This window comes from Bufo gargarizans, chromosome 5, assembly GCF_014858855.1.
Source record: "Bufo gargarizans isolate SCDJY-AF-19 chromosome 5, ASM1485885v1, whole genome shotgun sequence".
NCBI classification, from domain to species: domain Eukaryota; kingdom Metazoa; phylum Chordata; class Amphibia; order Anura; family Bufonidae; genus Bufo; species Bufo gargarizans.
In genome coordinates this window covers 255,519,397-255,542,647 of record NC_058084.1, presented here as the reverse complement: position 1 = coordinate 255,542,647, position 23,251 = coordinate 255,519,397, and the positions used below count along the sequence as shown (strand labels likewise).

General features: G+C 44.2%; 1 protein-coding gene across 1 annotated transcript; it reads right to left on the bottom strand.

The window, feature by feature from the left end:
* Positions 1–14,172: 14,172 nt before the first annotated feature.
* Positions 14,173–22,529, bottom strand: LOC122939593. Its single transcript, XM_044295703.1, has 2 exons — positions 21,253–22,529; positions 14,173–19,616 (listed from the first exon to the last, which is right to left on the bottom strand). Exons 1-2 carry the CDS (start codon positions 22,527–22,529, stop codon positions 17,342–17,344), a joined length of 3,552 nt encoding a protein of 1,183 aa, XP_044151638.1. The 3' UTR covers positions 14,173–17,341.
* Positions 22,530–23,251: the final 722 nt, after the last annotated feature.

The window sequence follows — 23,251 nt, the reverse complement described above, 5'->3', positions numbered from 1 at the left end:
GGGGGTCTGCCCCCTGCTGCCTGGCAGCCCTGATCTCTTACAGGGGGATATGATAGTACAATTAACCCCTTCAGGTGCCGCACCTGATGGGGTTAATTGTACTATCATATCCCCCTGTAAGAGATCGGGTGCTGCCAGGCAGCAGGGGGCAGTCTTGTACACAGTTTGTAGTGTATTCTAACTAGAAGCGTCCCATCACCATGGGAACGCCTCTGTGTTAGAATATACTGTCGGATCTGAGTTTTCACGAAGTGAAAACTCAGCTCTGAAAAAGCTTTTATGCAGACGGATCTTCGGATCCGTCTGTATGAAACTAAAACCTACGGCCACGGATCACGGACACGGATGCCAATCTTGTGTGCATCCGTGTTCTTTCACGGACCCATTGACTTGAATGGGCCCTTGAACCGTTGGCCGTGAAAAAAATAGGACAGGTCATATTTTTTTCACGGCCAGGAAACACGGCTCACGGATGCGGCTGCCAAACGGTGCATTTTCCGATTTTTCCACGGACCCATTGAAAGTCAATGGGTCCGTGAAAAAAAACGGAAAACGGCACAACGGCCACGGATGCACACAACGGTCGTGTGCATGAGGCCTAACAGTAAACCTTCCTAATATGCAAATGTCCGACACGTTTCACCATAAAGAATTATGGCTCTCCAGGGACAAAAGGTGCATCGTCGGGGCATCTGGTGCAGTGGCAGCGCTCCCGCACATATATTGAGGCAGTGGCAACTAATGCGTCTATGTGTCTATTTTTTATAGCGCTTCAACCCTGCCCATCTGATTAATTAAGCTATGGTTACAGAGTGAGCGCTCTATTAACCCCTCCCACTTACTTGTCATGCCGTCCTGAGCGAATGCACGCGATCCTTGGGCCACTATGCTCAGTTTTGCCCAATCAGCAGCGCCTTGCTCGCAACCGGAACACAGTGTCTGTGTGTGTTTACCATCCTAGACAAATATACAGCAATCGATGATACTTAAAGATGATCTGCTTGGTGAGCACAAACATTTTACAACCCCCCTAGCAGACATACAATTCAATCTCTAAGAGACACACAAAATTTGAAAAATTGGCACATAAAACTGTGCATCATTCCTCCCATGTCTATTGAGGTAGCAAGATGTTTATGGAAATCCAGCACAATCAACAATCGAGTGTGTTTGACAAGATGTCATAATTTGGTCATATAAATGCAGAATTTATTACAAGAATGGCTTATATGAAATATATTCATTTAGACCCTTCGGTGTCACAGAGTTTAGTCTATATATCCATTTAGTTTCGGCTCGCAGGATCATCTTATCCCAGTCTCCGCCTCTCTTTGGTTTGGGGACATGTTGTATCCCTATATATTTGAGACAGCTGTTGTCGCCTCCATGGCATTGCAAGATGTGGCATGCCACTGATGTGTCCTTTTCATTGAGGACATCATTAACATGATCTCTTATCTGTTTTGTCTTGCCCACATAGTCCAGTGGGCAAGTACATTGGGTCAGGTACTCCACACTAGTAGTGAGACAGTTTATGAAGTCTCTGATGGCGTATTCCTTATTTGTATAGGAGCAGACAAATATTTTTTGTTTTTCGAATCTGGCTACATGCTGTGCAACTACCACATTTGAAGGTCCCCAAGGGTTTTCTAGAGAGCCAGTTCCCAGGTCTCTCAGGTGGCTGAAAGTGGCTATTGACTAATCTGTCCCTCAAGCTGTGTCCCTTTTCTGAACTGAGCTGAATATGAATACCCAGGAACTTGAGGCCACTAGGATGCTTGTAAATCTGATGGAGGAAGGAGAAAGAGATAGGGCTGAAGGCCCCTTTACACAGTTAAAACTAAACAGTACACATATGCCACCTCCTCTACCAGATTCAAGCATATCCATTTTTCATAAATTGGTTTCCAGAGACCTAGAGCAAATTCAAGCTACTAGGGGCAGGAATAATCTGAACAAGAATGTATACCAGGCCCTTAAAGCATTAGAACGTGACCGGAATGTGGGGGGGCGGAGCTAACGCCGGACGAAGATGGTGGTGTATGTCTGAGCTCCGTCTCGTCTGACAAGCATTGCTTTACTACAGCCTACGTCTGCTATACTGACCAGATCATAGTGAAAATCGGCAACCCGAGACAAGGGGATACTCTGCATCACCAGAAGCCATCCATTACTTCAGGAGAAATGGATAAATTCATTAAAAAAGCGGCGGCCATACACGTCGCTAAAGAATCCAAAATGGCGCTCGCGGCTGCTCCTGAGGATGAGGGATGAGTTCCAGAACTCAGAGGGAAAAGACAGCGACTCAGAGGACACCGGAGGCCATCAAAACCTTCCTATCTCCAGAAAGTACCTGAAGTCGGTCCTCACCAAAGCCCTGGAACCGCTAGTAAGCGAAGTCTCCTCTATGCGACAGGACATTAAGCACATCGGAGGAAGGGTGGAAGATCTAGAAACCGCTCATAACGCTGCGCTAGACTTCCAGGCGGCTGCTTCAAATAGCCTACAAGCGGTGCAAAGTCACCTGAATTACATGCATGCTGCCCTTTCTCCCCTGACCCCTTGTCCCAAGTCTCTTGACGCCCCCTACTGTTTGGTCGGTAGACTCAGAGCGGGAAGTGATCCTCTGGTTCGCTCCCAACCTCTGGTGTTGTGATTATTGCCTCCGTAGTAATGCTCTGCTATTATAAGGGTCTACCCATTTTCCCCCTTATTGAGTAATTTGCAGATATACTGCTTATGTTTTTTTGTTTCTCTCTTGTTATTTTAGTTATTATGTTCTTTTTGTTCCCACGTCACCAGAAGACTTCAGAAGAATAGTTTTGGTATGGGCTGCATATCGAAGATCAGACCTCTCCTTAATACTGGATATCAATTTCTCTTGCCAGAAGCTTAAAGATTACCATCTTTCCATAACCTGCATGAAATTTACCTCTCTTCGCGTCCCAAATGAATGACCTTAAAATAGCATCTTACAACGTTAGAGGCTTTAACTCTCCATCTAAAAGAGGTCAGGTATTTGGGATGCTGAGGAGAGAAGGGGTATCAGTGGTGTTTCTTCAGGAAACGCACCTGAAGCTTGGCCATTTCCCCAATCTTACTCACTCATACTTTTCCCAATGGTTCCACAGTGGCTCCAACTCATCAAACTCTAGAGGTGTTAGCATAGGGCTGCAGAAAGATGTTCAGTTCCAGCTTCTAGACCAATGCTTAGACCCGGAAGGGAGGTTCCTAATGCTGAAAGGAAAGATATTTCAACATATCTATACCTTTGTCAACGTGTACGTTCCTAATAGGAAACAAATTCCCTGGTTAAAAAACATTTTGGACAAAGTTGGTGACTTTAGGGAAGGTAACTTAGTGCTGGGAGGAGACTTTAATCTGGTGTTGAATCCCCTATTGGATTCTTCCTCTGGTAAATCTGCACATTCTCAGTCAGCTATTCGCTCCCTGACTTCTAAACTATGGAAGGCCCAACTTATTGATGTTTGACGCACTTTCCACCCAGACACTAAGGACTACTCTTTCTACTCAACAGTCCATGGCTCATACCAGCGTCTGGACTACCTCTTTGTCTCCAAAAATCATCTGCAGAACTGTAAAGAAACAAGCATAGGAAACATCCTCCTATCCAACCACTCCCCTATATACCTGTCCCTCACTCCACCAAGAAAGAGCAAAACCTTTATATCTTGGAGGTTGAATTAGCAACTTTTAGGGAATGCTGACTCTAGATTGAAAATAAAAACGGTCCTAAATGACTACTTTCATTTAAATGCCTCCTCAGAAATATCTCCTCAGACCTTATGGGATGCCCACAAGGCTGTCGTCAGAGGACAATGCATTAGCATTGGTGCCCATCTTAAAAAATCTAGGAACCAATAAATAGATGAGTTACATAAGAAAATCACCAGATTATAACAATCCTGTAAAGTTTCCCTACTCATGGCCCACCTAGAAGAATTAAATGGCTATAGGCGCTCCCTTAAAGATCTACTCAACACCCTTTCAGCAAAATACTTTAAAACCTTAACTCACAACACAAAGTCTTTGCTCATGGTAACAAAGCATCCAGATTTGTTATGAATAGGGTCAAGATGAGGAAGTCAAATCATTTTGTTCACAAACTCACAACTGCGTCAGGTTCACACATTTTTGACTCAGATTTAATCGCATAGCAATTTAGAGGCTTTTATGAATCCCTATACAATCTAGATGCTTCCACCCCTCCTCTCTCCTCCCCTGAGCTCTTGTCTCCTCATTCTGCTTACCTGGAAAAGTTACACCTTCCTTCTCTATCCGAGGAGAATAGAATACTGCTGGCTTCCCCTTTCACACCAACAGAACTTCTAGAGGTTATCCGTAGCTCCCCCAAAGAGAAAAGCCCTGGCCCAGATGGCCTACCCATCTCATATTACTCTACATTCCACGATATCCTCATTCCTCACCTAATTCCACTTTACAACCTAACCTTGTCCAACACCCCCTTGTCCAATGACATGACCAAAGCTCATATCGTATTAATTCCTAAAGAGGGCAAGGACCCTACACTCTGCCCCAGCTATAGGCCCATCTCTCTCCTTAACATTGACCTTAAATTGCTAGCCAAAATGCTGGCAAACCGCTTAGCATCCATTCTGCCTTCACTGATTCACAGGGATCAAACTGGCTTTATTAGGGGGAGAGAGGGCAAAGACAATACCGCTAGAGTCCTCAATATTCTTTACCATACTAAGAAAAAGGCCTTGCCTTTAGTCCTTCTCAGCACAGATGCTGAGAAGGCTTTCGCTAGGGTTAAATGGTCCTTCATGAAATCGGTCCTTTCCTCACAAAAATTTCCAGCCCCTTTCCTTTCAGCTATAGATGCCATGTACTCTAAGGCCTCCGCCTCTATATCGGTTAATAACACTATCTCCTCCCCTTTTTTTATTAGCAATGGCACTCGGCAAGGTTGCCCCCTTTCCCCCCTTCTTTTTGTTTTAACTATGGAACCCCTCTTGCAAACCATCAGATCCGATAAAGATATCAAGGGAATAGATCTTGGGGATCAGGAACATAAGACGACGGCCTTTGCTGACGATCTGCTGGTAATGATTAGTAACCCAACCGTTGCTCTCCCCAAGATCTATCAACATTTAGAAATGTTTGGCGAATTCTCCAACTTTAAGGTTAATCATAGTAAATCCCTAATTATTCACACCGGCCTTTCCACTTCCTTGTCAAAACGTCTTGAACAAAAATCTCCCTTTAATTGGTCAAGCCCTCACCTAACATACTTAGGGGTTAAGATTAGCAGCGACCCTTCCCAACTGTTTGCATTAAATTATACACCCCTCTTAAACCACATCTCTACCACCCTAAAAAACCTTGACTTGCCAATTTTATCCTGGTTTGGTAGAAAGAACCTACTTATGTCCCTAGTTTTACCTAAACTGACTTATCTACTCCAGGTTCTCCCTATCCCCATATTACGCTTCTCTTCGGTCACTATTTAGTTTCTTCATTTGGAATAAGAAAAAAGCCAGACTCTCATATAAAACCCTAAACAGACCCAAGGCCCTAGGAGGAATTGCCCTTCCAGACCCGGAACTATATGGGAAGGCTGTCCTCCTCTCCAGATTCGTAGACTGGTTGAGAGCCCCTCCTCACAAATCCTGGGTCCAGATAGAACAGTCATTAACCAAATCATCTTTTAAAGCTCTTCTGTTAGGCCACAAATGCTTCCCTCCCATTCTCTCAGATGTAACTCCCCTGATTAAAGCCACTTACAACGCCTGGAAATGGTTCCAATCCACTCACCTTCAAGTCCCATTCCCTTCGCCACTCCTCCGAGTTCGCAATATTCTTAAAATTGCCCCCAAAGTGCTACAGGACAGTTTGCCCACGTACCTCAGAGACTCCAATACTAGTCTGAGGGACTTACTCATAGACAATACTCCTCTTTCATTAAGTAGATTGAAGGAAAGCCTCGCAATCCCTCCTTCTCTTACACTTAATAATCCAGCATACTTCATCAAAACATACTTATCTTTGCACATCTCTCTAGGTGACCTTGTAAGACCACTAACCTGGTTTGAGAGCTTGCTGGATAGCCCGCAAGGTCCCAAAAAGGTGATATCACAATTGTACAGCAGATTTAGATCCCATACATCTTCTGTTCTACCTTCTTTCATTGCCCTATGGGAGAAAGATTTAAAGCATACCTTCACAGCTAAAGAAATTGACACTATCTTACAATCTCCACATAAATCGTCCAGATGCGTACGTATCCAAGAGAACGGATACAAGATTATCACTAGGTGGTATAAAACACCGGACATTGTCTCTAGATACTCGTCATCTGGATGTGACAGATGCTGGAGATGCCTATCAGTCAGGGGCTCCTTCGAGGTCCCAACCTCTTATTGTGGTGGGAGAAAATATTTAATATAGCCAACCTTATCTGTGGGACGGATTTAGTTCCTTCTCCAGAGATTGCACTTTTGAACGTTTTCCCATCTGAACATAGAATCTCTAACCTGAGTCTTTTTAAACATTTGATAGCTGCAGCCAGATTCCTCATCCCGAGACTTTGGCTATCTACAGAAACCCCTTCTACTGAACAATGGCTCTCGAAAGTGGACCAAATCCACAGATTTGAGGAAATTTCCTCCTGGGAATTGAGAAACTTCCAAAATTTCAAGAGAACGTGGAAGGATTGTAAGGCGTTCAGAAATCTTAATGCCATGCCTCAAGATCATGTCACAACCAGACAGCTGAGAAGCTCTGACAGAAGCCTTTCAGAACCTCCTCCTTGAGTTTTCTTTGTTGTGGTGTTCAGTTCCTCATCTCGTTAGCCTCTCTCAGCTGTCATGTAGTTGGACTGATTGCATCCCTTTAAATTCCGCCGCATAATGCATTACTGGGCGGCTTATACTTCTTCTTGGAGTGCGTGTGCATGCTGATCCTGTTTCCCAGTCTGCTACAAAGTTAAGTGCTGTACATTTATCTGTTATTTTCTGTTTGCTGGATCCCAGGTGACCCTGACTCCCTCTGTGTCTGGTGTAGGGAGCTGGTGGTCGTGTTCCCTCACTATTGTAGGGTGTTCAGGGGTTATATAGTCGAGGTACGTGGATATGCAACCATCCACCTTTGGGATCTTTACATAGGCTGAACAGCCAGGGAAAGTGCTAGGTCTTGTGCAGGGGTCTCCCTTTTGGTTCCTTAGCTTTGGATCCAGTTAGTCATATATGCATGTTGCTTTGTCTTGTTTCCTGTACACCATCCGTGACATTATAAGCCGCCAAAACCGTCTCAAGCATGGATCCGGTTTCACTTTTGGCTGAACGCCTTCAGGGTCTTTCATTGGAGGTAGCTGATCTCCGCAGGACTTTTTCTCAGCTTCAAGTGACCGGTTCAGCTGGCGTTCATGGAGTTCGTTCTGAGCCTAAGATCTCGCTCCCGGATACGTTTTCCGGGGGTAGTGAGAATTTTGTGCGTTTTAAATAGGCTGGCAAACTCCATTTTCGCCTTCTTCCCCATTCCTCTGGTGATGAGGAACGGAGGGTGGGGATCATTATATCGCTGCTCAGGGGTAACGCTCAGTCCTGGGCCTTCTCGCTGCCGGAGGGGGCACGGCCCCTACGTTCAGTGGATGAATTCTTTTTAGCCCTGGGTCAGATATATGATGATCTGGATCGTATTGCTCTGGCTGAGTCTAGACTACGTCTATTATGTCAGGGTGAACAATCCGCAGAGATATACTGCTCAGAATTTCGGAGATGGGCAGCTGATTGGAATGATGCTGCACTCCGAAGTCAATTTTGCCATGGTCTTTCAGAGGGATTAAAAGATGCATTTGCCTTTCATGAAAGGCCTATTTCCTTGGATTCTGCTATGTCTCAGGCCGTTCGTATTGACAGGCATCTTAGAGAGAGAGGAGAGATCTCTCCTTCCTGTCATACTCAGTCCCAGGACAGTTCAGCGGTCCCATTCTGTACGCAGGGGTCTCCGTTGCTGTCAGCCCCTTCTGAGCAGGAGCCCATGCAGCTGGGGTTGATTGTTTCTGACAATAGAAGATTCAGCCTGCATGGGAGGGTTTGTTTTTGTTGTGGAGGTATAAATCATTTGGCAAATGTTTGTCCCTCTAGGAGATTCAGGCAGTTCTCTGGGAGTAATAAAGAAACAAAGAGGAAAAAATCTTTTAAAAATGTTCCGTCTGTTACTATTGGCAGAGTTGAGGCGGAAATTGAAGGTTTTCCGTTTGCTTGTAGTTCCCGTTTTGTCCTGCCTGCTAGGGTGGCGCTAGAGAACAAGAGCATTTTTTGTGAGATTTTTGTGGATAGTGGAGCAGCGGTCAATCTCATTGATAGTCAATTTGCAATAACTCATGGTTTCCAGGTGTGCACTTTGGGTAAGGATATTCCTGTTTTTGCTATTGATTCCGCTCCACTTTCTCAGAAATCATTAAAGGGCATAGTTCACAATATCCGTTTAATTGTGAGTGATGCTCATGTTGAGGATGTATCATGTTTCGTCCTTAGCGGTTTGCCTACTCCTCTAGTGTTGGGGCTACCCTGGCTCACTAAACATAATCCCACCATTGATTGGCAAGCGAGGCAAATAAATGGTTGGAGTGACTTTTGCAGAGAGAATTGCCTCACGACATCTGTTTCTGAGGTTGCTATTAAGACTGTACCATCTTTTCTCTCTGAATTTTTGGATGTCTTCTCTGAGAGTGGAGTTCAGGATTTGCCCCCGCACAGGGAGTACGATTGCCCTATTAATCTCATCCCAGGCGCCAAGCTGCCTAAATCTCGTTTATACAATCTTTCCCAACCTGAAAGGATCGCTATGCGTGCTTATATCTCTGAGAGTCTGGGAAAAGGACACATACGACCCTCGAAGTCACCTGTTGCCGCTGGTTTTTTCTTTGTTAAGAAAAAAGATGGTTCTTTAAGACCTTGTCTGGATTTCAGGGAGCTGAGCAGTATTACTATTCGTGACCCTTATCCGCTTCCTCTGATCCCGGACCTGTTTAACCAGGTTGTTGGGGCTAAAGTCTTTTCCAAATTAGATCTAAGAGGGGCATACAACCTGGTCAGGGTCAGAGAAGGAGACGAATGGAAGACGGCCTTCAATACCCCTGAGGGCAATTTAAAAATTTGGTTATGCCTTTTGGTTTGATGAATGCCCCAGCCGTTTTTCAGCATTTCGTGAACAGCATTTTTTATCATTTGATGGGAAAATTTGTATTAGTGTATTTGGATGACATTTTGATTTTTTCTCCTGATTTCAAAACTCATAAGGAACATTTATGTCAGGTCTTGCTCATTCTGCGGGAGAATAAATTATATGCGAAACTGGAAAAATGTGTGTTTGCGGTTCCAGAAATTCAATTTCTGGGGTTTCTTCTCTCCGCTTCTGGTTTTCGCATGGACCCCGAGAAGGTCCGCGCTGTGCTTGAGTGGGAGCTTCCTGAGAATCAGAAGGCCCTGATGCGTTTTTTGGGCTTTGCCAATTATTACAGGAAGTTTATTTTGAATTATTCCTCTATTGTTAAGCCACTCACTGATATGACCAGAAAGGGGGTAGATTTTTCTTCTTGGTTGGTAGAGGCGCGTAAGGCTTTTTCTAATATCAAGGAGAGTTTTGCTTCCGCTCCCATCTTGGTGCAACCTGATATTTCTTTACCCTTTATAGTTGAGGTTGATGCTTCTGAGGTGGGTGTGGTCTTGTCTCAGGGTTCCTCTCCTGCCAAATGGCGACCGTGTGCCTTTTTCTCGAAAAAATTCTCCTCCGCAGAGAGAAATTACGATGTGGGAGATAGGGAATTGTTGGCCATCAAGTTGGCTTTTGAGGAATGGCGCCATTGGCTGGAGGGAGCCAGACACCCTATTACCGTGTTTACTGACCATAAAAATCTGGCCTACTTGGAGTCAGCCAAGCCTCTGAACCCGAGACAGGCCAGATGGTCTTTGTTCTTTTCAAGATTTAATTTTGTTGTCACGTTCCGCCCTGGGGTTAAGAATGTGAAGGCAGATGCCCTGTCACGTTGTTTTCCGGGAGGCGGGAATTTTGAAGACCCGCGTCCCATTTTGGCCGAAGGTGTGGTGGTCTCTGCTCTTTTTTCTGAATTGGAGGCAGAGGTGCAGGCAGCCCAGTCAGAGGCTCCTGATCTTTGTCCTCCTAGGAGGTTGTTTGTGCCTCTCGCTTTAAGACACAAGATTTTTAAGGAACACCATGATACGGTCCTTGCTGGGCACCCGGGGGCAAGAGCCACACTGGATCTCATCGCTCGGAGATTCTGGTGGCCTGCGCTTCGTAAGTCGATTGAGGGTTTTGTGGCAGCCTGCAAGACTTGCGCTCGTGCCAAAGTCCCTCATTCACGGCCGTCAGGTCCTCTCCTTCCCTTACCCATTCCTTCCCGTCCTTGGACACATCTGTCCATGGACTTCATAACGGACCTGCCTCGTTCCTCGGGGAAGACTGTGATTCTGGTGGTGGTGGACCGTTTTAGCAAAATGGTGCATTTCATCCCTTTTCCTGGTTTGCCCAATGCTAAGACGCTGGCGCAGGCATTTATTGATCACATTCTCAAATTGCACGGTATTCCTTTAGACATAGTCTCTGATAGGGGCACGTAGTTTGTTTCATGATTCTGGAAGGCTTTCTGTTCTCGCTTGGGGGTTCGGTTGTCATTCTCTTCTGCTTTCCACCCACAGTCGAATGGCCAGACGGAGCGCGTCAATCAGAATCTGGAGACATATCTGCGCTGTTTTGTGGCGGAGAATCAGGAGGATTGGTGTTCTTTTTTGTCCCTTGCTGAGTTTGCTTTAAATAACCATCGTCAGGAGTCCTCTGATAAGTCACCATTTTTTGGTGCATATGGGTTTCATCCGCAGTTTGGGACTTTCTCGGGAGAGGGGTCTTCTTGTTTACCTGATGAGGACAGATTCTCCTCGTCTTTGTCATCTATTTGGCAAAATATTCAGGATAATCTAAAGAGCATGAGTGAGAGATATAAGCGTGTGGCAGATAAGAGACGTGTGCTTGGTCCGGACCTGAATGTTGGTGATCTGGTGTGGTTGTCTACCAAGAATATCAAATTGAAGGTTCCCTCCTGGAAGTTGGGTCCTAAGTTTATTGGGCCTTACAAAATCCTGTCTGTCATCAATCCTGTTGCCTACCGTCTTGATCTTTCTCAGACTTGGAAGATCCATAATGTTTTTCATAAGTCCTTATTGAAACCTTATGTTCAACCCATTGTACCCTCGCCTTTGCCTCCTCCTCCGATTATGATTGATGGGAATCTTGAATTTCAGGTCTCTAGGATTGTGGATTCTCGTCTTGTCCGCGGTTCTCTCCAGTACCTTGTTCATTGGGAGGGTTATGGTCCTGAGGAGAGGATGTGGGTCCCAGTGACGGACATTAAGGCCTCTCGTCTCATCAGGACTTTCCATAGGTCTCATCCTGAGAAGGTGGGCTCTGAGTGTCCGGAGTCCACTCGTAGAGGGGGGGGGGGGGGGGGTACCGTCACAACCAGACAGCTGAGAAGCTCTGACAGAAGCCTTTCAGAACTTCCTCCTTGAGTTTTCTTTGTCGTGGTGTTCAGTTCCTCATCTCGTTAGCCTCTCTCAGCTGTCATGTAGTTGGACTGATTGCATCCCTTTAAATTCCGCCCCATAATGCATTACTGGCGGCTTATACTTCTTCCTGGAGTGTGTGTGCATGCTGATCCTGTTTCCCAGTCTGCTACAAAGTTAAGTGCTGTACATTTATCTGTTATTTTCTGTTTGCTGGATCCCAGGTGACCCTGACTCCCTCCGTGTCTGGTGTAGGGAGCCGGTGGTCGTGTCCCCTCACTATTGTAGGGTGTTCAGGGGTTATATAGTTGAGGTACGTGGATATGCAACCATCCACCTTTGGGATCTTTGCATAGGCTGAACAGCCTGGGAAAGTGGTAGGTCTTGTGCAGGGGTCTCCCTTTTGGTTCCTTAGCTTTGGATCCAGTAAGTCATATATGCATGTTGCTTTGTCTTGTTTCCTGTACACCGTCCGTGACAGATCATCTTTAGATTTGAGGCACTTGCTCTCTAGATTTGAGGCCCTGACTTTCACCATTCAAAGGTCTCCTCGCAAGCTGTCTATCTATTGAACCCATACCAAACCATTCCTTTATACTATACTACCCTGTTTTGGCCACATGGCCATATTTGACAGGATATGCCATTCTGCAATGTTGCTATTGCTCATATATGAAAATGTATACATTGTGACATCATTGTTACTGTTACCTGTTACTTCTAACCGGAGGTTGCATCCTCCAAATGTACTGATTTACTGATTCTTCAATAAAGAAAAAAAAAAAAAAAAAAAGAACGTGACCGGAATGTGATAATAAAACCCTCAGAAAAGGGGGGCAATTTAGTCCTTATGGACACAGGGAAATACAAGAAGATGTGTTTAGACATCCTGAGAAATAGGGAGTCATATGAATTACTACCTAAAGATCCCGGTCCCATGTATTTCCTTGAATTGAGAGAGATTCTTATCAGAGGATTTCGAGAAAAACTGATAAATGAGGCGGAGATAGATTTCCTCCTGCCACAACACCCGGTCACGGCTACTTTTTACTACCTGCCCATTGAATTGTATGTCTGCTAGGGGGGTTGTAAAACGTTTATGCCCACCTAGTAGATCATCTTTAAGTATCATCGATTGCTATATATTTGTCTAGGATGGTAAACACACACGGACACTGTGTCCTGCAGGGACCTGTATACACTACGTGCAGAATTATTAGGCAAATGAGTATTTTGACCACATCATCCTCTTTATGCATGTTGTCTTACTCCAAGCTGTATAGGCTCGAAAGCCTACTACCAATTAAGCATATTAGGTGATGTGCATCTCTGTAATGAGAAGGGGTGTGGTCTAATGACATCAACACCCTATATCAGGTGTGCATAATTATTAGGCAACTTCCTTTCCTTTGGCAAAATGGGTCAAAAGAAGGACTTGACAGGCTCAGAAAAGTCAAAAATAGTGAGATATCTTGCAGAGGGATGCAGCACTCTTAAAATTGCAAAGCTTCTGAAGCGTGATCATCGAACAATCAAGCATTTCATTCAAAATAGTCAACAGGGTCGCAAGAAGCGTGTGGAAAAACCAAGGCGCAAAATAACTGCCCATGAACTGAGAAAAGTCAAGCGTGCAGCTGCCAAGATGCCACTTGCCACCAGTTTGGCCATATTTCAGAGCTGAAACATCACTGGAGTGCCCAAAAGCACAAGGTGTGCAATACTCAGAGACATGGCCAAGGTAAGAAAGGCTGAAAGACGACCACCACTGAACAAGACACACAAGCTGAAACGTCAAGACTGGGCCAAGAAATATCTCAAGACTGATTTTTCTAAGGTTTTATGGACTGATGAAATGAGAGTGAGTCTTGATGGGCCAGATGGCTGGATTGGTAAAGGGCAGAGAGCTCCAGTCCGACTCAGACGCCAGCAAGGTGGAGGTGGAGTACTGGTTTGGGCTGGTATCATCAAAGATGAGCTTGTGGGGCCTTTTTGGGTTGAGGATGGAGTCAAGCTCAACTCCCAGTCCTACTGCCAGTTTCTGGAAGACACCTTCTTCAAGCAGTGGTACAGGAAGAAGTCTGCAAGGTAAGAAAAACATGATTTTCATGCAGGACAATGCTCCATCACACGCGTCCAAGTACTCCACAACGTGGCTGGCAAGAAAGGGTATAAAAGAAGAAAATCTAATGACATGGCCTCCTTGTTCACCTGATCTGAACCCCATTGAGAACCCGTGGTCCATCATCAAATGTGAGATTTACAAGGAGGGAAAACAGTACACCTCTCTGAACAGTGTCTGGGAGGCTGTGGTTGCTGCACGCAATGTTGATGGTGAACAGATCAAAACACTGACAGAATCCATGGATGGCAGGCTTTTGAGTGTCCTTGCAAAGAAAGGTGGCTATATTGGTCACTGATTTGTTTTTGTTTTGTTTTTGAATGTCAGAAATGTATATTTGTGAATGTTGAGATGTTATATTGGTTTCACTGGTAAAAATAAATAATTGAAATGGGTATATATTTGTTTTTTGTTAAGTTGAAAGGAGCTCCTGGTTTGTCTGTGGGTGAATCACCGGCCGGACAACCACTGAAGACCAATACACGTTGATAGGTATAAAATGGTTGCTCCTTTATTTAGACATCGTAGACAATTTATAGCTTCAAACCGCAAATTAACATAGATCTGCCCTACGGTTTGTCCAATCAGGTAGCGAATTTCCAAGGACATCTTTATTCAAACAAAGTAAAAAAAAGTCATGGTAATTCTTAGAAACAAGGTACATATGTGACGCACTTATTATTCTTAGAATTTAGATATCTAACCACCATGTTTGTCGACCTTCGCTTTGTTCAAATATTTCGCGGAATTATCTTGGTTTATTTCGTACCAACATTTACCTGATAGAACGTCCTTCACTTTATCTAAACCCAATGTGAACGTCAATATACAAACCCATATTGCAGTAAGTGTAAAATATATGTCTAATGCACATGTTAGATATATGCTTACAAAGGTATATATGCGTATATATATGTTTCTGCAGCTATGATGTCATGCATTCAGCAATTCTCTTTCCAGGTACCTTCATCACAAATGTGGCATTCTTTTGCAAAGCTTGCATATCTCTTTCTAGCCATGCGGTTTTGAGCTTCAGACAGCTATTTCCTGTTAGCTTGTGTTACTAGATATGGTGTTATAAGAGTATAGAATATTTCCTTTAAAGAAGAACTCTGTATACATTAATACAAGCACATAAGGCTGAATATATATATACATGTATGTGTGGATACAGACATGATTTTCTTACAATCCCCTCTTTGATCATATGGAATTCCCATTCCATATGATCATTCCTTATACCACACACCAGTTATCTTTTTCAGAGTACTTCCCTTTTTAAGGGTGACATATTCACCTGAATCATCTGGTGGTTTCTTACGCTTTATCAATTGAGAGGTCTTTCCTATTCCCCATATTGTGAACTTTATAAGACAATATATAAGGAGTAGGAATACCAAAGTCATCAAAATAACAATGCCTGCCTTTTTGAAGAAGTTGAAAATTCCGGAAAAGATACCTCCTGCCCAATCTCCTAATGAGTCAAAAGGGTTCCATGACCCTGGCATATTATGTAATGCCCCTTGTAATCTCTCCCTCTCCTCTTGATGACTGTTGATTATATCATAGTAATCTGGTACCTCAATGTCCTTTGTGTCTTTGGTGAAGTTGGAGAAATAAATGCAACAGATTTGTTTGTTTTCTGTTTGATCACATAGTCCAGTGACTGCCATCATCAGTCTCTCCTGTCTCTGCCTAATCACTTCCTGTTCCATCCTTATTTTTCTCATTTCTTCATTTATCATCCCCAGGTCTTTTGTGGTGATATTAACCCATCCCTCGACCAATTCCTGGAAGGCATCTAATCTTACTAGTGCCATTGCAGTTCCTGTCGGGCCTAAGATGCTCATGTAAAATTTCTCCCATGTGCTCGTCAGTGCCCTCTTTTTCCTGTGTGTGTTATGGAAAATGAGCACCCCATGGGCTGGTCCCATCTGTACTTCTTTTCCTGATTGTGCACTCATGTATGGGAAGAGTTGGACCAGAGTGCACCAACCTGTTGAGCTAGGATCTTTAGGAAAAGGGATTGTAGTATGGCACCATAATCCACAACACACTACCCAGCCCTTTGGTAGACGAGGTGCTGGAACATCACTGAAGGTATTTTGCCCACTTCTTAGCCCCATTAGACACATCCATTGAACTATGTTAATAGGGTCAGTACTTCCATACCTAATGTCCGTTTTGTTTACTCGCTTCAACCAAGAAGTTAATGGGCCTTGATTGACCTGGGGCTTATAAGCTGGACATTCTGTAAGATTGTACTGAAACATTCTCTCTATTCTTTCATCAGCATCGGCCATGGCGACTGTATTGAGCCCTTTTATGTCCACTGTTTGATTTGTAATATAGCTTTCTATGTCCAACAGTGTGAAGTTAACATCTGTGTCTGCACAGAATCTAGCATTAGCAAAATATTTAACATCCCTAGAATAATGACCATTTAAAAAACAAAAGTTTGGAGGCTCAGAATACCCTTGTATCAAGAATGGTTTGTTAGTTGTTGTGATTTGTACTGTCTCTAGATCTGTTAGGTTGATAAGGGAGGGAAGGCGCATAGGTTTTGCTAGCATTGGATAAATGTGCTCCCCTGAATGCATGTGTGAACAAACCCAACAGTCTCCTTTTCCCTCTGACTGTTGTTTACCAAATTCATGCATTAGTAGGAAATGATGTGGCACCTTACTTGGGTCTGGCCAGTTTAATGGTTCTACCTTCTCATTTGGGAGAGATGGTGTGTCTATTACCTTCTCTTTAAAAGTTGTCTTGGAGAGGAGACTTTTTTTCTGAGTTCTTTGTCTTTTTAATTCCTGTATTTTCCTCCTAGTGGCTTTATCGATTGGATTGGGTGATAGACACATGGAGGTATTCTTTGGGGATGCCCTGATAATTACGATTATAGCGTCTATTTTACATACCCCTTCCTTTTTCTGCTCATGCCAACCTACAATTTTATTCAACATTGATTGTGACAATTTATTTTCTCCTTTAGTACAACAGGCCATTCTTTTGTAATTGGACCTATTATATATATATATAGACCTTTTTGTTCTCTCACGTAAGGTTTCATTCACTTGTATTGGTGTGTGTGTCATAAATGCTTTCATGGTTATCACTACCATACCATAGAAAATTGCGAGGATACATACAATTGCCAAACAGTACAACAGAGATGATGGACACTTAGTGATTCCGATCCTGCGACTTGCTTTTGTTCCAGTGTCTATATCAAAAGTATGAGTTTCTTTTTCCTCTATTTCTTCAGAAAAAGATGTTGTGGAACAAGGAGACTGGGGTGGTCTGGGAAGTTTTCTTTTAGGGGGTTTTTCCTTGACAACCCTGCTCCTGTCATCCCATGTCAATACCCTCCGGAAGTAGAAAGGATTTATCCATTGTCTTCCACCATCTGACAGTTTCATTCTCTGAATCATTTGCTTACTGAACGGTTCAGGAAAGTTTTGATCTTTCAAGTCCTCAGTCTCTAGTTCATTGGTATACTCCCTGAACATAAATTCTTCCTCATACAAGTCCTGCATAGTCTTTGGATCCTCTGGACAAAGTGGTTTAGGATAGCCTCTTAGCCATCGCTCATATCTATTTTGCAGGCTTGGGGGTATGATCAAAGTCATCTCCTTTGAAGGCATCTTGTCTGAAGGACTCATGCTTGTCCGGGGAATTCCTTCAGGACTCCTTCCGGTGTCTTCTTGAGCCGGCTGGCGTGTATCCACTGTGGACTCTGGTCAGTAAGGACAGCCGTTCGAGCAACTCTTAGAACCTCAAATGGACCTTGGTATATTGGACCAGTCTTGTGGCGGACAGCCAGTTGTTTCACCAGAACCTTGTCTCCGGGCAAGAATGGATGAGTTGGGTCTGTGGAAAGAGGAGGAAAGGTGACAGCAACCTTATCATGATTTTCCGAGAGTATACCTACCAAATGTTTCACGTACTGCTCCTGCAAGGCAAAAACGTTACTGTCAATATCTGGTTCCTCACGGGTATTAGGGGGTCTACCGAATAACACCTCATAAGGTGACAACCCTGTCTGTTTATTTGGTGTCGTTCTTATTTGGTAGAGAATGGCGGGTAGAAATTTCAGCCAATCCTTCAATGTTCCTGAAGTGGCCTTTTTTAACCTATCCTTAATGGTTCGGTTCATTCTTTCCACGACTCCTGCACTTTGTGGGTGATAGACTATATTGAGCTTCCACTGGAAACCCAGAATCTTCGTCAGTTCTTGTATTAGTTTGGACTGGAAAGCAGGTCCCTGATCTGAATGAATTACCCGAGGGAGTCCATACACTGAAATCCATTGATTTATCAATGCCCTAGCTGTCACACCAGCTGTTTCTCCTGAAGTAGGTACGGCTACACACCATCCGGAGAACCTACAGACTATTACAAGGAGATATCTTATATTCCCGGGTTGCTTTGGCATATGTGTGTAATCTATCTGCAAATCTTGCAGAGGGCCTGTAGGGGGTGGTAGATTCCCATGTCTTCCGTGTGCTTTTCCTTGAACATTGTTCTGTGCACAAGTCATGCATGAGTCGACCAGATCGTCTATCAATCTCTGCAATTGGTGTGTACAGAACAGTGACTTGTAATGTTCTGATATGTATTGTTTTCCCAAATGTCCAGGACCATGAAGATAGGATATTAGGAGTGGTGCTGATGCAGTGGGAACCCCCAATATCCGATCTTTTGTCCACATACCTGTACCTGTCATCTGCAGTCCCTGAGACTTCCAGTACTTGATATCCTCACTGGTAGACTGCTTCTGTAGTTGATATACTACTGACACCCAGTTTTCACTTTCAAAATCTGTCATGAATAATAACTTGCTTTCCCTTCTCGTGTCTCTCTTGGCTGCCATTTTCGCTGCTCTGTCTGCTAAATTGTTTCCCATAGCTTGATAATCTCCTTTTGCAGAGTGTCCTTTCACTTTTATCACACTTATAGCTTCTGGTAGTTGAATTGCACGTAGCAGGTGATCTATATATTTCTGATTCGCTATCTGCTTCCCATCTGCTGAGATATATCCCCTATTTTTCCATATTAATGCATAATCATGCACTGTTCCAAATGCATAGCTACTGTCAGTATAAATATTCACTTTGTGTCCTGCGAATATTTCACAGGCTCTTGTGAGCGCTACCAGCTCAGCTTGTTGTGCCGAAGTTGTGACAATTGGTTCAGCTTCTATCACTTGATTTGGGAGCATGACCACAGCGTAACCTGTTTGATATGTCCTGTCATCTGGTCTTGTGCATGATCCATCCACAAAAACATCTATACTGTCAGTCTGTGGCGTGTCCTTTAAATCTTTCCTAGGTGTTGTGCATGACAAGATCACTTCATCACATCTGTGTTCAGGTATTGGGTCTACTTGTTCGTCAGAACCTTCACACTTAAGTCTCAAAAGTGTATGCAAAAATCTTATCACTGGTGAGGTGTCTGGACATGTCTTTATCACCAGGTTTGCCGTACTGAGTAATATGGTCTCATATCCGGACAGTCTCTGAGCTGTCATGTGTTGTGTGGTCATGTTTTGAAGGAGGGACAAAACTGTATGAGTGGTGAAAAGTTCCATTACATTCCCATGGACTATCTTAGTAGCATCTTTTACTGACATGGCCGCGGCTGCTAATGCTTGGAGACAGTGAGGCATTCCAAGAACTACAGGAGGCAATTTTCTCGATAGGTATGAAACTGGCCTGTTTCTTCCCCCATGTGTCTGTGTCAAAACCGCTGCATAGGTTTCTCCCGATACCACACAGTATAATTGGAATGGTTTTCCATAATCTGCCAGGGCCAAGGCTGGGGCTTGGGTCAGGGACCGAATCAATCTCTCAAAGGCTTCTACTCTGTCCTCTGTCCACTCCACTACCTTTGGTGCTTCTGTGAGTGTAGTTTTTCTTAGGATTGAATCCCAAGAGACTGTTGGATCTCTACAGTAGTACAGGGATGAATGCACCTGAATTGTTCAAGACTACATGTATGAATAATGGGGACCCTAAGACAACGCAGCTAATAAAATTAGTGAATAACGAATGGCTTACTCAATCGGTGACAGAATTTATGGAAGACATAGCAAAACGCTCAGCCTCTGGTGTTTTCAATCAAAAGGGAGGAGTATTCCCATTGTTAATGCAGCAGGACATACAACAGGAGTCTATATTGTCAGGTGGGGAAAGCAATTACATGATGATGTCAGGTTTCTCCCGGGGAAGGGATAATGGAAGGGGTCCGAGAAGTAGGGGCCAGGCAAACTACCCGGGAAGAGTAGAAAGGAATCAGAAACAGGGCTGTTTCATTTGTGGGAGTCTAGGTCACTGGAGGCGGGAATGTCCAAAGGTGAGAGATGAAGATAGGAGAGGATACAGAGGGAAAGGCGCCTCAGACTACCGAGGGGGACCCAGACAACAGGAAAGACAGCAAGATATGGCAAGAAGACAACCCCAGGGAGATCTTATTAACATACACTGGCCAGCACAGGATGGGGGAAGTAGACAACCCAATCTGCAATCAGATTTACGGAGGTGGTCTGAGCATGAACGCCCGTCCCCACGGGGGAACAATCACTATTAGGGGTGCCCAGAACGAGTCCCGTCCTTCATTATGCATTTTGTTCCAACTGATTGGCAAGTTTTACCACAAGTAATACTGCAAATTGATGGTATTACAGTTAATTTATTGCTTGACACCGGAGCAACGACTTCAAGCGTAAACAAAATAGACTTCATTAATGACAAATGCACCGAAGGAAGTTCTATGGGTATCAATGGGACGACAGTGATACATAAGGTGACAGCACCGCTCCCGGTTTGTACTCTTACGGGGGAACTGGTGACGCACATGTCTTTTGCAGTCCTGCTAGAATGCCCCGTTTGCCTATTAGGAAGGGATCTAATGGCAGCATTACAGATTTCATTAGTCTTTGACAAAAAGGGAAGACTGACAGCGACCTCAATGAAATGTGACCTGACAAACCCAAAAAGACGTGACATGAATGGGTTCTTTTTAAGCCTACCAATGTCCCTGGAAAATCATCCAATTTGGGCAAAATGTAAAGACTCAGTAGGAACGATTAACTGTGAGCCCTACCGGCCCTGTTTGAAGGAGGGGGTTATGCCAACCTTTCAAAAACAATACCCACTGAGTGAGGAAAAGTTAGAGGGTATAAGGCCGCAAATTGAGAAATACTTACAGATGGGAATTCTTAGGAAAATTGTCAGTCCCTGGAATACACCGATAAATCCCGTAAAAAAAAATAATGGCACGTGGAGATTAGTACAGGATCTAAGGAAGGTAAACAAGGCAATTATCCCACTTCCCCCCTTGGTGGCAGACCTTACAGCTGTGTTTGGGGCCATTCCTGCGGGATCCAAATACTACACTGTAGTTGACCTCAGTAATGCGTTCTTTTCCATACCAGTGGCTTGGGATGCACAAAGTCTTTTTGCTTTTCAGTGGGCTGATGATGGTCAGGTGACTTGGACCCGTCTCCCACAAGGTTTTGGGGATAGTCCAGCAGCCTTTTCTATTGTATTAAAGGCTACATTGGAAGAGTGGGAGCAATCAGGAATCCACTGCCTACAATACACTATTGACCCTAGAAAGGACAGCATTGTAGCTTTGTCCCCTGGCCTGCTTAGGGAGGTCACTGCCTTGACTCTAGCGGGTGAGATCTTTCTCTCTCCTGCCTCTATTATGCACCCCAGATACTCTACCTGGGTACTTGCATATTGGATTTTCTTCTTCGAGGCCAGGTGTCCTTTGCTTGCCAAGTGGTCTAATAAACTCCGTGAATCTATTTCGCAGGCTTCTAACTCCGAATTGGAGAGTAAAAGGTCATCTGTGTACTGTATTAAGGTGGATCCCCTCTTTGGTTCCCAATCTTCCAATGTAGCCTTTAATACAATAGAAAAGGCTGCTGGACTATCCCCAAAACCTTGTGGGAGACGGGTCCAAGTCACCTGACCATCATCAGCCCACTGAAAAGCAAAAAGACTTTGTGCATCCCAAGCCACTGGTATGGAAAAGAACGCATTACTGAGGTCAACTACAGTGTAGTATTTGGATCCCGCAGGAATGGCCCCAAACACAGCTGTAAGGTCTGCCACCAAGGGGGGAAGTGGGATAATTGCCTTGTTTACCTTCCTTAGATCCTGTACTAATCTCCACGTGCCATTATTTTTTTTTACGGGATTTATCGGTGTATTCCAGGGACTGACAATTTTCCTAAGAATTCCCATCTGTAAGTATTTCTCAATTTGCGGCCTTATACCCTCTAACTTTTCCTCACTCAGTGGGTATTGTTTTTGAAAGGTTGGCATAACCCCCTCCTTCAAACAGGGCCGGTAGGGCTCACAGTTAATCGTTCCTACTGAGTCTTTACATTTTGCCCAAATTGGATGATTTTCCAGGGACATTGGTAGGCTTAAAAAGAACCCATTCATGTCACGTCTTTTTGGGTTTGTCAGGTCACATTTCATTGAGGTCGCTGTCAGTCTTCCCTTTTTGTCAAAGACTAATGAAATCTGTAATGCTGCCATTAGATCCCTTCCTAATAGGCAAACGGGGCATTCTAGCAGGACTGCAAAAGACATGTGCGTCACCAGTTCCCCCGTAAGAGTACAAACCGGGAGCGGTGCTGTCACCTTATGTATCACTGTCGTCCCATTGATACCCATAGAACTTCCTTCGGTGCATTTGTCATTAATGAAGTCTATTTTGTTTACGCTTGAAGTCGTTGCTCCGGTGTCAAGCAATAAATTAACTGTAATACCATCAATTTGCAGTATTACTTGTGGTAAAACTTGCCAATCAGTTGGAACAAAATGCATAATGAAGGACGGGACTCGTTCTGGGCACCCCTAATAGTGATTGTTCCCCCGTGGGGACGGGCGTTCATGCTCAGACCACCTCCGTAAATCTGATTGCAGATTGGGTTGTCTACTTCCCCCATCCTGTGCTGGCCAGTGTATGTTAATAAGATCTCCCTGGGGTTGTCTTCTTGCCATATCTTGCTGTCTTTCCTGTTGTCTGGGTCCCCCTCGGTAGTCTGAGGCGCCTTTCCCTCTGTATCCTCTCCTATCTTCATCTCTCACCTTTGGACATTCCCGCCTCCAGTGACCTAGACTCCCACAAATGAAACAGCCCTGTTTCTGATTCCTTTCTACTCTTCCCGGGTAGTTTGCCTGGCCCCTACTTCTCGGACCCCTTCCATTATCCCTTCCCCGGGAGAAACCTGACATCATCATGTAATTGCTTTCCCCACCTGACAATATAGACTCCTGTTGTATGTCCTGCTGCATTAACAATGGGAATACTCCTCCCTTTTGATTGAAAACACCAGAGGCTGAGCGTTTTGCTATGTCTTCCATAAATTCTGTCACCGATTGAGTAAGCCATTCGTTATTCACTAATTTTATTAGCTGCGTTGTCTTAGGGTCCCCATTATTCATACATGTAGTCTTGAACAATTCAGGTGCATTCATCCCTGTACTACTGTAGAGATCCAACAGTCTCTTACAGAAACTATAAAAATCCTCTTTCGGCTCTTGTT